The sequence below is a fragment of the Trichosurus vulpecula genome, chromosome 3 (assembly GCF_011100635.1).
Source record: "Trichosurus vulpecula isolate mTriVul1 chromosome 3, mTriVul1.pri, whole genome shotgun sequence".
NCBI classification, from domain to species: domain Eukaryota; kingdom Metazoa; phylum Chordata; class Mammalia; order Diprotodontia; family Phalangeridae; genus Trichosurus; species Trichosurus vulpecula.
Window position 1 is genome coordinate 22,895,062 of NC_050575.1, and position 16,330 is coordinate 22,911,391.

The 16,330-nt window shown below is 34.8% G+C and overlaps 1 protein-coding gene across 3 annotated transcripts in view; it reads left to right on the top strand.

Moving 5' to 3' along the window:
• Nucleotides 1-16,330, top strand: part of KIF3A (kinesin family member 3A) — a 66,967-nt gene that overhangs the window by 35,854 nt on the left and 14,783 nt on the right. The window contains exons 9-13 of one of the 3 annotated variants that reach the window (XM_036750276.1): nucleotides 1,865-1,963; nucleotides 3,480-3,551; nucleotides 6,270-6,278; nucleotides 10,207-10,363; nucleotides 16,095-16,275. In XM_036750276.1, coding sequence (XP_036606171.1) covers nucleotides 1,865-1,963; nucleotides 3,480-3,551; nucleotides 6,270-6,278; nucleotides 10,207-10,363; nucleotides 16,095-16,275 — 518 coding nt within the window. The remainder of the gene's footprint in view (nucleotides 1-1,864; nucleotides 1,964-3,479; nucleotides 3,552-6,269; nucleotides 6,279-10,206; nucleotides 10,364-16,094; nucleotides 16,276-16,330) is intronic. The other 2 variants (XM_036750277.1, XM_036750278.1) reach the window with 2 other exon arrangements.

Below are 16,330 nucleotides of genomic sequence, written 5' to 3' on the forward strand. Positions count from 1 at the left end.
TTGAAATTTTGAACTAAATTACACTGGAGGTTGCCCTTTTAGGAGACATTTCTAGAAGGTAGTAACAATTTGGTACACTTGTATTGTTTCAGCAACCATTTGTTCTTTTTTGTACTTCTGTAATACACAAGAAAAATAATCTTTTTTAAAAAATTGATTTGTATATTAGTAAAAAATATTTAATATTAACAGATAACCCTGTGATGATTACGAGCTTTTTTGTCTGCCTGTATTTACTGTAAAGATCTTTAGAATTTTAAACTTCTATAATATATTCAGTAGAAAGTATAATTGTGGCTTTGAGAAAGATAAAAAACAGTTCTTAGTTATTGTTGATAGTTCCAGAAATTGTTTGCATTTGGCTTTGAAAAGTATATTTGTATTTAGATTTGAATATGGGTGTAACCCATCAGGTGTGTTGGATGGTGTTAAGGATTCTCTTTCCAAAAAATAACCAAACTGTATCCTGAAAACCTGACTTAGGAAGTTGGGAAGCTCTTTAGTTTCTTAGTCTTCTTTCACCTACTTTGCTCTTCTCTGCAATTTTATGTTGAGAATAGATGTGTTTCTGCAACTGATGCCAAGTTTTGATCTTTTCACATCTTCCAGGGAAGAAACCAGAGGTTAAACATTCAAGGTTTCATATAAAGCTTTTTTTTATAAAGTAAATAAGAAGGAATTGAGCCACTTTAATCATTGTTTATGTTTAAGTTGATATAGTTATATCAACTAATAAGGATCAAAAGTATCAACAAAGCAGATATCTTGTAAAAAATATGCTATATGTAAATTTGGAAGCAGGATTTATGGGATTAAGGCAGCTATTTAGCTAGTCTACCTTCAGATAATATGTATGGAAGTTCAGGGTTTTAAATTTGACCACTAGGTGGTATTTATAGCCAGAATTTATAGCACATTTTTAAATCTATAAAATTCTAGAATTCTAATAAATTATAAATAAAATTCAGTGTTTATATTCATATGAAACATATCTAGCTGTTAGCAAACATTTATTAAGCAACTACTTACTATGTGCTAGGTATTGTGCTGGGTACTGCAGATACAAAGACAGAAATGAAATAATCCTTGCCCTTAAGGAACTTATATTTCTTCAAGGGAGCAAATATGTACAGAAATAAATGTATGCATGGGGGGCAGCTGGCATAAAGGCCTGGCACGTATGAAGAATAGCAATAAGTTCAGTTTGACTAGATTGTAGAGGGTAGGAAAAGGAGTTACAGAATAAGGCTGGAAAGGTAGGTTGGGGCCAAGTTATCAAGAGGTTTAAATGCCCAATTGGAGTTTATATTTGAGGTGAGACTTAATGGGCAGGGTGGGGGGAAAGGGGGGAGGGGGTTAGTGGAGTTTATCCAGTAGGAGAGTGACATGGTCAGGCCTGTATTTTTGGAAAATCACTTAAGCAGATGTATAGAGGTTGGATTAGAGTGGGGAGAGACATAAGGAAGCCAGTGAGGAGGCCAAGGCAGAACATGGTGTGGGCCTGAACTAGGGAGATGGATGCATTAAGAGTGAAGAGGGGTTGGATGTGAGAGTTGCTGTGGAGGTAGAAATGACAGGTTTTGGCAATTGATTAGATATGTGGGGGGAGAAAGGGTCAGGAGTTAAGGATAATTCAGGTTTTTGAACTTTAGAGACTGGAAGGGTAGTGACCCTTGATGGAACTAGAGAAGTTCAATACAACTTTTGTTTTACTACTTAGAAGATAGCTGCAAAATATTACTTGACTTCTTATTTAAATCCTATCAAATGCAACAAAAAATGCATGGTATTGGTATGGACAATCCCAAATAGGCTGTGAATTAGAATACAGTATGGAAGATATGTTAAATATGTTTCTGTCCAGGAGAAGAGATTTCAGGCTCTGATATCAGTGGATCAGAAGATGATGAAGATGAAGAGGCTGAGTCAGGAGAACATGGAGAAAAAAGGAAGAAGAGAAGGGGTAAGATGCTTTAATAATATAATTTATAGAAATGTAGTTGGTTGCTTCCTTATTCTAGTTTTTGTAGGTATGTTATGTGCATGCAGCTTTTGTAGTCATCTCCTATGTAACACAACTTTTTTTTTAGAAATAAAAACAGGCAGCATTAGGGAAATGTGCTGCCTTGGAGTAGCTTTGCATGTTTTCCCACAGTGATTTCATGATTATGGCAAGTTGATCTGCATATTATAGTAGCGAAACTTGTTGACCAGCATCAATCAAAGTTCCATATGTAATTTTCTTGTTAGGATTTATTATTAATTGTTCTTCTGCAAGACATGCCAATTTTAAATGTTATATAATTTTAGCTGAAACCAGTTTTGATTAGACTTTCTAGGTGTTCTGTGGAACCCAAGGCTTTTATAAAAATTGACTAGGGTTTGTGGAGTATTTTGTAAGCAATTTGTCTTTTAGATATGTTTGTGAAAGCCCTAAATTTTGTTCACATTTTAAATATGCGCATGTTTTACTTCTGAATCTAATTCTTCCTCCTTTTATAACTCTAATTATACCCTTATACTCACTCTGAACCTGGCATTTGTCCCCAGGGGCCTATAGTAAAAAAAATAAAAGGTACCAGTTCTATACATAGAAAATATATTATTTTTTCCCAGAATATGAAACACAACAAAAAGAAAGGAGAGATTTTATTTCTTCCCCTGTCCCAAAATTTCCCTAAAATTTTATTTTGATCATTATTATTTTACATCTTTCCTCCCTTCCTTTCTTTCCTTTCTTAATCATGTTGATAAATAGATATAAATTTTACTTCATTAGTTTTCTCTTACTGTTAAAATTGTGTTCTTTCAAATTTTTATGAATTTTTAAAATGTATGGGTTGAAAAACCTAATTACTTTTTTATTTTTGTGTTTTTAAAAAATATAAGCTAAATCCCATTTGATTCTAACAAGGTAATGTGTGAAAATGAATTTCATAAGTAATAATTTTTTAAAATTAGAATAGTTTCCTCCCAGAGATGCAAATTGAAAATTTTTCAGTAGCAGCATATGAAAATGAAAAACTGTAAAAGCTCTGGATATCACAAGCTGTGTTGCTAACATGAGAAAGAAAAGACAGAAACACTGTTTGACTAAATGAAGGTTAACAAGTTAAAATAATTTTGGTTTTGTATTTACTAAAATTTGGTTCCTTTAAGTAATCTAGAGAGATTTAACAGACTCAAATGTCAGAGGTGGCTAATCTCCATTCCAGCTTACTGAATTAATATGTTTTGGGTGAGTAATGAGTATTAGTAGATTACTAAATGAGTTATTTTTCTGAGATTGGTATTATGAAAGTCTAGTGAATAATAGTTTTCTAAGACTGTTTTTAAAGAAAAATATATAGTATAGGCTTTAAAAAAATTTTGTAGGTCTTTCACATTCTATATTCTAGAACTAAATTTTTCTCTGTGATTTCATTTTCTTATTTTTTCTTTCTTTGGTTTTCCCTTGGGCTCATTTCTTTGTTTTCCAGGCAGTAGAAGCAGCAGTAGTTCAGATTCTACATGCTCTGTGGTAGAGAAACCCCTGGATAAATCCTTGACTAGTGAGTGGGAGCTGTTAAAATCCTCTAACAAAGCTTTGGCTCTACCGTAACTTTTGTGCTTCATGTTACAAATGCTGCACTGCTCCCTGTTACTTAAAAACAACGACGACGACAAAAAACACCGGAGGATTTTTCACTAGGCCAAAGCGTGTGTTTTTTTTTTCTCTTGATAAATTTCCAATTAAGCAATATTATTAAACTTACGCTAAGCTTAAGAGTCATTTATAAATCCGTGCTTTGCAAATGAGATAATGTAAAGAGAACTAGTAAGCTGTATATGAAGGTTAATTGGTTAGTTACCATTGGTATTAGTGGGTTGTTTTATTTAGTTAGTTTGTCAAAGTCTAATCTGAAATTGAAAATATGTTAGAACTTACATTATGACTTGATTTATTAATCTCTTGTTATACTAGTGAGCCAAACCATGCCCCTAAAAACATAATCGAATTTAATAAAAGCTTAACAGCCTGTTAGTGTTTTAATCCTCTGAAGAATTCTGCCAAATTTAGCGTTAGCTCTAGATTAAAAATGAGAAGAGATGTACATGTATGAGTTCTGAAGATGATCTTGCTTCCTTTGACATGTATTCCATTGTTTAAAAACGAATTTAGTAGGAACTGAAGTGGACAGAGATGTATAATACTTTGACAGTTTGGTATATGAGAGGAACACTGAAACAGGCTTAGAGAAGTCACAGAGCCATGGAAAAAATTGTGCAGAATCTATTTAGACTATTCTTAAACAAAGGCTGTTTTCCTTAAACAAGAACATTTTAATTTAATTTATTTATTTTAAGAGAAATTCATAGAAAAGAGGGAGGGAGCAGTGCTTTCTCAGACTAGCTTGCAGCTTACTTTCTTTTAAAACATTATCTTTATACTTAACCTTTCCTAACCTAATTTAAAAGGCTGGATAAACGTTCTCATGGTTGTAGGTCTCTGCTAAAGGAAGAGTTCCAAAAATATTGAAATGCTCTTTCTCTGATGACAATTGTTAACCATTTTACCAAACCAATATTAGCACCTATTTTTTGGACTAGTATATGTTAGAGTGGTTGCAGATGTACCATACGATACTATTTTGCATTATCATACAGATAGGATAACATCATCTAAGTGGGAGACTACAACCTATGATCTTAATTTCATTTGCTGATTGAAAACAATTTCTTTTAGCTGGATTTTAAAATAGTAATTTTACTAAAAGACACTTTGGAATGTATTTCATTTAATTCAGCAACTTGATTATAACTTATTGTGTGCCTAGCCTCCGTTAAATTCCTTTTTCAATGTCTTATAGTGGTATGGAGGCAACTTGGGGTTCTCAAGGTATATGCTTATTGAATATGAGCTCTGGCAGGTTCTACCAGGATGTAAAGGCTTTGGAGAGGCTCATCAAATGATTCAGATGATTAATTCTTTTTGCCACCACAACTCAGTGAAGATCATCTTCTAAGGCAAAGAAGGGCTGGTGTTATACCAACAGGATCACAGATCCTTGAAATAGTCAAGCATGTGCCTAGCACTTCAGATTAATTTTTTTCCCCTCACAGATGTATCTGTACATTGGGAATTAGAGAGGTAGTTTCCCCTAGCATGTGTTTGTTGTGTATTCTTCTATTTAAAGAATTAGATTTATCTTTTGTTTAGGTCTAAAGTGCTTGATCAGCTAGTTAGGATTGACTTCTGTAGTTGCATCATAGCAATTACAGTTAACTATCCACTAATATGCTGAAAGTAATTTGATGACTTGTGACATAGGGGTGTACCTTTCTATAATATTCTTCTGAAATATAATCTGACAAAATTGTAAAGAAATTAAATTTTGAAAAATCACATCGTTTTTGAATGTGCATCAATAATTTACTTTTAAATTTAAAAAAATTAAATTTACTATTTAAAGAAAACCAGAGGTGAAAAGTTTGTTGAGGCAAAGAATCCTTTCTTAATGCAGATGACTCATAAGATAATATTTCTGTTTTATAAGTTTGAAATATCTGGTTTTCTACAAGTGGAACATAACGTTTTGTCATTATCCTGTCAAGGAATATTAAAATTGGGAATTTATAGAAACAAAGTATAAGTTAAATGAGTAGTTTTGAATAAATATGCAATTTTGGACTGCTCTCTGGGCATTTATCTTAACATTAAGTTTTCTGGCTCCATGTGTAATATAGGTACAATCACATATTACTAAATTTGATATTGGTGACCATTTTTGATAGAGTGAGCTGCTGAAGTTAGATTTTAAAAAAAGCTTAAAGTAAATGAACATTCTTTCTTGTCCTAATTAAATCATAACTGTTAACCGGATATACAGACATAGCCTTCATAAAGTTGTGTCCTAATCAGTATTGCTTTATGATAACAATAATATGTTACAATTAAATCCAAATGCTGATTCTCTGTGCACAATAAATACATCTATGACATATTTCCTTTGGATTAATTAATAATAAAATTATTTCACTTGATCATATTTTTTGGGAACTATGAAAGGATGTTAATGGGGAGATATGCCTGGAATCTGTTGCCTTAGTTTTATATAGGAGTCTCTTTTTGCTTTGGTAATTATTTTATTTTTTGCTATAGCTACACTATAGATTAATACCTTTACATATTTTATTGTTTTATAAAAGAAATAATGTTTCTTTTTTTCCTCCTCATCTCTATGCACATGCTTCCTGTCTACGATTTACTTACTTCTGCTTATTGCAAGATCAAGCAGGTTGGTGTGATTGATTTGCACTCCACATGGTACAATTATTGATCTTGTAAAGGACTTGTTCAAGTTTTTTTTTTAATTGAGAAGAAATTACTGAAAATAATTTATTTTGACAAGGTAAGTATTTGATATTTTAATTTTTTCAGGAAGAACTTAACATCTTTAAACTTTTGATTTCTAAATTCTTAACTCAGTAAACTAAATTTTTACATTATAAAAACAAAGTTAATAACCTCCAGCCATCTTTCCATTTTTCCTAGGTAAGGAGGGAGTAAAACACTTAGCTAATATTTAATTTTTATTTCCATTTTCAGTTCAGTTGAATAAACACTTAAGTAGGTGCCTACTGTATGTAAAGCTCCACTCCTGAGTGCTGAAGATATAAAAACAAAATGAAATAGTCCCTGCATTCAGGCATTTTACGTTTTGTTAGAGTGAAATTCTTGTCTTTCACTCATTCACCTGAATAGGGGATTAGAACCGTACATGTGATTTGATTGAGAGAGGGAATCCCACATAAGAAAACTCCTTCATCTAATGTAAGTTAGCACCTTCTCTACACCTTATTGTCTTAGAAAGTGCCCCTCTCTGCAAAAAAACAAAACAAAACAAAACCCTTCTTACTCTAATACTGCATAATATAGATTAACACAAGACTTTTGGTAACCAGATCTAAAATTTTTCAAATGCATTCTGACCTAGAACAGTATGATGCTTGTAAGAATTCAGGAAGGTGATCAAAACTCTTTCTTCTTTGCTTGAGGATTAATGATATAAATTTTGACACTTAAATTAACTTTGGCTGTAGTTAACACATTATTAAAAAGGGGCTTTTTTAAAAAATAAAAGATAAATACATAAAATTCCTTGAGAAAAATATTATACAGAGCACAGTATAACTCAAGTTTGTACCACCTGAATATGTAAATGAGCAAATTACCTGGATGATTCAGATTTACTCATGAAATTCATGTAATAATGATATTTAATCTGAATTGCCAAGATAATTTTTTTCCTTTTGATGGCAGGCACTTATTGAAATATAAAGAAGTTATTAAAATGTTTTCCTTTGTTTTCTTCCGTTGGAGTACATTTTACTTTCTCTAGTTACAAATTTAAACATTTTTGATATGTTTTGAACTAGGACAGCCCCTGCTGCCATTGATCAATCTTGGGATCTATTTTTCCTCCTTGTTTTCTGGGCATGCACTGAATTTTTCTTTAAAGCCTGCCTTGGGAAACACTCACAAAATTGAATTTTGGAAGTAAAATCGGGTGTACCAACATGCTTTTCAGACTAATTTTTGTTTTGTGCTCAGCTTATATTTATGATTTAAATATATCTGTATGATTTATATCTATTTTACTTATTTTATATTTACATAGATTATATGATTTATAATTTTTTATTATAGGAAAACAAATACCCTACAAACTTAATAAAATTAGTACATTCCCAAACATTGGTCACATTACTCCCTTTTTACCATTTATATCTGCCCTGTCATAATATTCTTTATATCAATTAACACAAATTTCATCTAATTCAAAATTTAGTCGTCCTTAATATGTTAATACTCTGCTTTGCAACTCTTTCACCATCCTCGTTCCTAAGAAAAAGGTGATAGAAATGTTGAAGTCCTTGAAAATTTAGGAGCTACTTTATAAAAAGAAAATGAATTTTTAGCCATTTGGAATTCATAAAATAAAGTTAAGGTGCCTGGGCCAAAGAGGTCAACAGAGGTCGTTTTTTAATTTTAACTTCTGGACTGCAATTAATCACACCACACCAGAGCATAAGTGATTGGATCAACACTATCATTTAATTTCCTGTTCATACTGTTTGTGCTGTTGCTCAGTAGAATTTCTTTTCGAGCCGTACGAAATGTAGAAATAGACTGTCGTCTCTGTTTTAGAAGTTTGTATTGAATGCTAAGCTGCTTTTCTCCCTGGGCAGCAGAAGATCTTATTTAAACTTCCTTGAAGAAACCAGAGAAAATACGTGTTCAGAGCCATGTAGTCCCCCTGTACATTGCTCTTTCGCCTGTCTTCTCTATAGTATTTTTTCCTTTTTACAGCAGAAGTGATTGACTCTGGGTAGAGAGGTCAACTGTTTAATGTCTATAAATTCTCCTTGCTTACCCCATTCTTTCTGTGGAATTTTGGGGCAGAAATCAATAATAGCAAACATTTAGGAGTCTCCCAAATCAATTAACGCTCTTTCTCTGAAGGAGAGGATGTTTCAAAGTTGTGTTACTAGAATTGGATTTTCTTGTATTCATTTTCACAAGCAACTTTGTAAAATTAACTTAGCTTTAATTCTTTTTAATTTTTTTGTTAATTAAAAAGTATATTTTCATTCCAATTCTTTCATGTAGAGCACTGCATTTGGAGTCCAAGCACACCTGGATTTGATTTCAGGTTTTGCTCTTTATTGTCAGTGTTACTTCAGGCAAGTCATTTATGCTTCTTGGGCCTCAGTGTCCTCATGTAAACGAAGAGATTGAACTCTAAAACTCTCGAAAAGCCCTTGGAACTTTAAATCTTATGATCCCATATTTTTTGTGCTAATATTTTATATTAGTCATTTAAGAAGGCCTAATGATAATAGTTGTAACATATTTATATCTCACTTTTGGTTTAAAGAACTTTAATAGTAATTCTTATAACAACCCTATGAGGTAGGTAGTTCAAGAATTATCATTCCTGCTTTAATGATGGGGAGACTGAAGGCCATAGTGGTTAAAAAGTGACTTAAGGATTAGAACCAAAATCTTGTGATTCCAAGTCTGTTGCTCTTTCCATTACACCATTCTGTCTATCTGGTAAGTTTATCCATGTTTCTGAATTTTTTCATGTTAATAAGTCACAGTAACTGAATGTATGCACATGCAGGCCACATGAACAGTGGGAGCACCTAATAGAATCATATAACTTCAGAGTTGAAAGAGCCCATTAGAGGCCATCTAGTCCAACTCATAACAGGAATCCCCTTTGTATCATCTGACAGATAGTCATCTGACTTTTGCTTGAAAACATCCAGTGAGAAGGCAATCTGTGTATATTATATTATGCTGTATCCTAGGGGGAAGTACAAAGTTTAGATAAAGTATAGTCCCTAGAGTGCTAGTTATGTCCTGTAAATTCCAAATCCATTATTCTTTTAACTACATTTTACTGCCTCTGTTTTCTTATTTTCTTCTTTCTTTTATTGGAGCCTTTCTCTTCTTAACCACATAGAATACTGTCTTCATCGAAAACTTATTCCATATTTCAAATAACTAATTTAACATAAAACATTTGTAACAACCCATTAGTAAGTTGGAGATTATCATCAATATAAAATTTATTTACCATAAGCCATCTTAAAACATATATTGTACATATAATGTAAACTTTGCATTTTTATTAAACAAGTTTAGTTGATAGTAAAAAAAAAAATTTTAAAAAGTTAAAAAATAACTAGTTCTTATTGATTTACATTGAAAATATAACTTCAACAAGAATAAGTTATTTGGGTTGGATATTCAAGTTACACGTTCTGGCTAAATGAAGAAGTTGCTTGGATTTATTCCTTGTGCTAAGAAAAGGAATTAAACGGCACGTAGTTTACATGTTTGGGGCATTTGTTAGATCCATATAATTGTATAAATTATTTTTATTTGCTTTTTATCTGTTTTCTTACCCCATTTCTGGATGGGTCTATTTTGCCTTTCTTTTTCCTTGGTTGATTATTGGCTTATTGCCTCCTTGAATTTGGTGACTGCTTCAGAAAGGCTATTCTGGGCACTTATGATATAGAAAACAAACTATAATTATCCAGTTGGTAAATATTCTGTTTTTAAATTGAGGAACATTTCACCATATTATTTTACAGCCCTCTCTTCTACTTGACTTTAGTGATAATCATGTTTAAATAAAACTCACATAGGTAAAAAGAAGGTTTCCCCAGATAAGATGGTTGAAATGCAAGCAAAGATTGATGAGGAGAGGAAAGCACTTGAAACCAAACTTGATATGGAAGAAGAAGAAAGAAATAAAGCCAGAGCTGAACTAGAAAAGAGGGAGAAAGATCTTCTTAAAGCCCAGTGAGTATTATGATCTGTTGTAATGAAAGTCTCAAGTGAGATAATGTATGTTAGGCAGTTTGAAAACCTTAAAATTCTATATAAATGTCATTAGTAGTTTGTAATCTGGTTGAAACAAGAAAATTTAATTCCAATTAAAATTTTTATTTATCCAACTTTAGTTCCTGGTTCTTTGGAATGGAATAGTTTCATAAAGATACTTAAGAATATCGTCATATGTGATAAATTCTAAAGTAATTTGTTTTTTGTTTTGTTTATGGGGGAAACATTGGTGTTATGTACTAACTCAATTTTATAATGGCTTTGTTTGCTACTGTTAGTAAGACACAAACATAGACATTTTTAAAAATTATATGTATTTTTTCATTCAGCAGAAATCTACCCTCTCACGCTTCCCATCCCCAACAAGCAACAATATAAACATATATAGTTGATCAAAGCAAATTTCCACATTAGCCATGTGCAAAAAAAAAAATTGTCTCATTTTTCACTCTGAGCCTTTCACTCTGTATCAAGAGATGAGTAGCATGTTTCAACATCAGTCCTCTTGGAATTGTGGTTGATAATTATAAACTGCTATAAGTAATTATATATATATGGGTCCTTTTCCTCTTTTCTTTGATCTCTTTGAGATGTAGACCTAGGACTGGTATTGCTGAGTCAAGGGACATAGTTTCAAATTACTTTCCAGAATGGCTGAACCACTTCACAGTTGTGCCAACGGTACATTGATGTACTTTTTTTTTTCTCCTGGTTCCTCTAGCATTTGTCATTTTCTGTTTTTGTTGACTATACCAATCTGATGGGTGTGAGGTGGCACCAACCTTACCTTTTAATTTGCATTTCTCTAATTATTCGTGATTTAGAGCATTTTTTCATCTGGATTTTGATAACTTCTGTTTCTTCTTCTAAAAACTTCCTCTTCATATCCTTTGACCATTTATCATTTGAGGTTTGGTTCTTCTAAATTTCAGTCCATTCCCTATATATCTTGGAAATGAGACTTTCATCAGAGAAACTTACAGCAAAAACTTCTCCATTTACCTTCTTCTCTTCTAATTGGTTTTGTTTGTGTAAAAACCTTTTTAATTTTATGTAATCCTAATTATCCATTTTACCTCCTTTGATCCTCTATCTCTTCTTTGGCCATGAATTCTTTCCTTATTCTTAGATCTAACTCTTACCTTATTACATGCTTCTCCCGTTTATTTATGATGATCACTTTTTATGTCTTAAGTTAAATATTCATTTGTAATTTATCTTGATATAGAGTGCTAGATATTGATCTATATCTAGTCCAGATGGTTTTGATGAATGCTGCTTTTTAATATAGTTTGAAATTGGGAAGTGCTATTAGTAACAATTTTCCAACTGGTTTCCCTTTCTCAAACTCTTTCCCCACTGCAGTCCGTCTTCCATTCAGCTACTAAAGTGATTTTCCTAAAGATTAGGTCCTTATCAACAATCGGGCTAGCAGCTGCTGTGAGGGTCTAAAGCCAACAACAACCAGCTCACAGAATGCTGCTAGCCCAGGTCCTTTTCATCTGCTTTACTAAGGAAAGCAACGTTAAGGGGTTAACAGTCTTACTTTAATCCAGCATACAAATATCATTTACTGAGTTTAGGGGAAAAAACCAGCACCCTGAATTACAGACCAAATACAATTCGTAGTTATCAACAGCCGGGGAGCTCATTACAACAGGTGGCCCAGAGTCACAATCCACTCCTGCTGTGTCACAGAGCTCCCAGGGAGAACACTAACCTTTGCCCTTATATATCCTGTTCAGGGCCCTAGGGCCCTGACCTCACCCAGGCTGGGCGTGGAGAAGTTCCCCACCCCCAATATCACATCAGATACAAATCAATGGCTTCCAGTTGTCTCAGTGCTGAGAAATACAAAAACATCCCACTTTATCTGCCCCATTCAAACAAAGGCCAGAATCATTAAAGGCCAACAGCAAAAAGTCCCACCTTAACATTGCAAGGTCTGACCATGTCACTCCTTTCTCTTTTTTCTCCCCCTACTCAGTAAACTCCGGTGGCTCCTTACTGCCCCTAGGATTAAACATTAAGCCCTATTTGGAATTTAAAGCTTTTCACAGCTTGGTCCTTTCTTTTTTTTCCCTTTTTTAAAAAATTTAATTTATTTAATATACTTAGTTTTCAGCATTGATTTTCACAAGAGTTTGAATTACGAATTTTCTCCCCATTTCTACCCTCCCACCCACTCCAAGATGGCTTATATTCTGGTTGCCCTGTTCCCCAGTCAGCCTTCCCTTCTGTCACCCCACTCCCCTCCCATCCCCCTTTCCCTTCTTCTCTTGTAGGGCAAGATAAATTTCTACGCCCCATTGCCTGTGTATCTTATTTCCTAGTTGCACGCAAAAACTTTTTTTGTTTGTTTTTGAACGTCTGTTTTTAAAACTTTGAGTTCCAAATTCTCTCCCCTCTTCCCTCCCTACCCACCCTCCCTAAGAAGACAAGCAATTCAGCATAGGCCACATGCGTATCATTATGTAAAACCCTTCCACTATACTCATGTTGTGAAAGACTAACTATGTTTTGCTCCTTCCTAACCCATCCCCTTTTATTGAATTTTCTCCCTTGACCCTGTCCCTTTTCGAAAGTGTTTGTTTTTGGTTACCTCCTCCCCCTATCTTCCCTCCCTTCTATCATCCCCCCTTTTTTATCTTCTTCCTCCTTCTCTCCTGTGGGGTAAGGTACCCAATTGAGTGTGTATGGTATTCCCTCCTCAGGTCAAATCCAATGAGAGCAAGATTTACTCATTCCTCCCCACCTGCCCCCTCTTCCCTTTCTACAGAACTGCTTTTCTTGCCACTTTTATGTGAGATAATTTACCCCATTCTATCTCTCCCTTTCTCCCTCTCTCAATATATTCCTCTCTTATCCCTTAATTTGATTTTATTTTTTTAGATATCATCCCTTCATATTCAACTCACCCTGTGTCCTGTGTCTATATATATATAATATATATATAATATATATATGTATATATATACACACACACACACACCCCTACGTGTGTACATACATACGCACATATGTATATATTTACATATACACATATATATGCATATTCCTTTCAGCTACTCTAATACTGAGGTCTTATGAATCATATACATCATCTTTCCATGTAGGAATGCAAACAAAACAGTTCAACTTTAGTAAGTCCCTTAGGATTTCTCTTTTTTGTTTACCTTTTCATGCTTCTCTTGATTCTTTTGTTTGAAAGTCACATTTTCTATTCAGCTCTGGTCTTTTCACTGAGAAAGCTTGAAAGTCCTCTATTTTATTGAAAATCCATATTTTGCCTTGGAGCATGAAACTCGGTTTTGCTGGGTAGGTGATTCTTGGTTTTAATCCTAGCTCCGTTGACCTCTGGAATATCCTGTTCCAAGCCCTTTGATCCCTTAATATGGAAGCTGCTAGATCCTGTGTTATCCTGATTGTTTTTCCACAAAAGTACTCAAATTGTTTCTTTCTGGCTGCTTGCAGTATTTTCTCCTTGACCTGGGAGCTCTGGAATTTGGCAACAATATTCCTAGGAGTTTTCTTTTGGGGATCTTTTTGAGGAGGCAATCTGTGGATTCTTTCAATTTCTATTTTCCCCTCTGGCTCTGGAATATCAGGGCAGTTCTCCTTGATAATTTCTTGAAAGATGATATCTAGGCCCTTTTTTTGATCATGGCTTTCAGGTAGTCCAATAATTTTTAAATTATCTCTCCTGGATCTATTTTCCAGGTCAGTGGTTTTTCCAATGAGATATTTCACATTGTCTTCCATTTTTTCATTCCTTTGGTTCTGTTTTATAATATCCTGATTTCTCATAAAGTCACTAGCTTCCACTTGCTCCAGTCTAATTTTTAAGGTGGTATTTTCTTCAGTGGTCTTTTGGACCTCCTTTTCCATTTGCCTAATTCTGCCTTTCAAGGTATTCTTCTCTTCATTGGCTTTTTGGAGCTCTTTCGTCATTTGAGTTAGTCTATTTTTTAAGGTGTTGTTTTCTTCAGTATATTTTTCATTATTTTTTTTTGGGTCTCCTGTAGCAAGTCATTGACTTGTTTTTCATGGTTTTCCCCCATCCTTCTCATTTCTCTTCCCAATTTTTCCTCTACTTCTCTAACTTGCTTTTCCAAATCCTTTTTGAGCTCTTCCATGGCCTGAGACCAGTTTTTCTTGGAGGCTTTTGATGTAGGCTCTTTAACTTTGTTGACTTCTTCTGGGTGTATGTTTTGGTCTTCTTTGTCACCAAAGAAAGATTCCAGTCTGAGACTGAATCTGGGTGCGTTTTCGATTTCTGGCCATGTTCCCAGCCAACTTTCTTGACCCTTGAGTTTTTGTCAGGGTATGACTGCTTGTAGAGCAAAGAGTACTTTGTTCCGAGCTTGAGGGGATGCGCTGTTGTTTTCAGAGCTATTTCTATACAGCCAGCTCTGCCACACCAGCACTCCTCCTTCCCCAAGAACTGCCAGCCAGGACCTGAATGGGATCTTCAGCAGGCTGTGCACTCCTGCTCTGATCCGCCACTTAATTCCTCCCACCAGGTGGGCCTGGGGTGAGCAGCAACTGCAACTGTAGTTTTGTAGCTGCACTTCCCCCACTGCCCCTGGGGCGATGGCCAAACCACAACTCCTTTCACTCTGTCCCAGCAGCTTTTCCCACTAACCTTCTCTGTTGTCTTTGGTGTTTGTGGGTTGAGAAGTCTGGTAACTGCCACAGCTTGCTGATTCAGGGTGCTAGGGCCTGTACCACCCAATTCCCGGTCTGGTTGGTCCTGCCGCTACCCATGCTGGGCTCTGCTCTCCTTCACTCCATGTGCAATAGACCTCATCCAGTGACCATCCAGGCTGTTCTGGGCTGGATCCCTGCTTCCCTCTGCTATTTTTGTGGGTTCTGCAGTTCTAGAATTTGTTCAGAGCCATTTTTTATAGGTTTTTGGAGGGACTTGGCTGGGAGCTTATGCAAGTCCCTGCTTTCCAGCTGCCATCTTGGCTCCACCCAGCTTGGTCCTTTCTTAACCGTTTTAGTCTTGTTACATATTATTTTCCTCCATGTACTCTACAATACAGCTTTGTTGGCCTATTTTTTCTTCCTCGCCCAATACTCCGTCTCCTGTGACCATGCCTTTGCAATGGCTCTGCCCTGTGCCTACAGTTCTGTTCTTCCTCACCCCAACCTCTTGGCTTTCTTCAAGACTCAGCTTAAATCCCATTTTGTGCAGAAGCCTTTGCCAGCACCCTCAGCCACTAATGCCTTCCCTTCTGAGATTACTTCACATCTACTTTGTATGTATTTTGCATATACGTAGTTATTTACATGTTGCCTACTGCATTAGAATTCAAGTTCCTTGGGGCCAGTGAAGGAGAGATTAAAGTTGCATGTGAGGGAAAGTTTGCTTTGCTGTTTCAAGGTCTTGGAGGTGGTAATAGGGAATCATAGGTAAAGGACATAAAGAAATTGCTTTCATTGAATAGGATTATCTCCTCTGTGACTGCAGGGAAGAAAATGGGTGGTGATTCACTGAAGTTTGATTGAATGGAAAAAGGCAAGGGAGATGAAGGAGCTCAATAATTAACATTCCAATTTTGAGGCCCTCTTTTAGTTTTTAAATTTAGTAAAGCTTTCTGGGTTTAATTTCTTTTTTACTGGAAATCATAAATGTCAAAATAGCAGTTATTTCACTGTATTGTATTCTTATCTTAATAAACAGACAAGAGCATCAGTCACTTTTGGAAAAATTATCTGCACTAGAAAAGAAGGTGATTGTGGGAGGTGTTGATTTGTTGGCCAAGGCTGAGGAGCAAGAGAAACTTCTGGAGGAATCTAATATGGAACTAGAAGAAAGAAGGAAAAGAGCAGAACAACTTCGAAGAGAGCTTGAGGAAAAAGAGGTAATGGTGACTTTTATTCATGGTTGGGTAGTTTGCTTAATATGGAGCTTTTTCA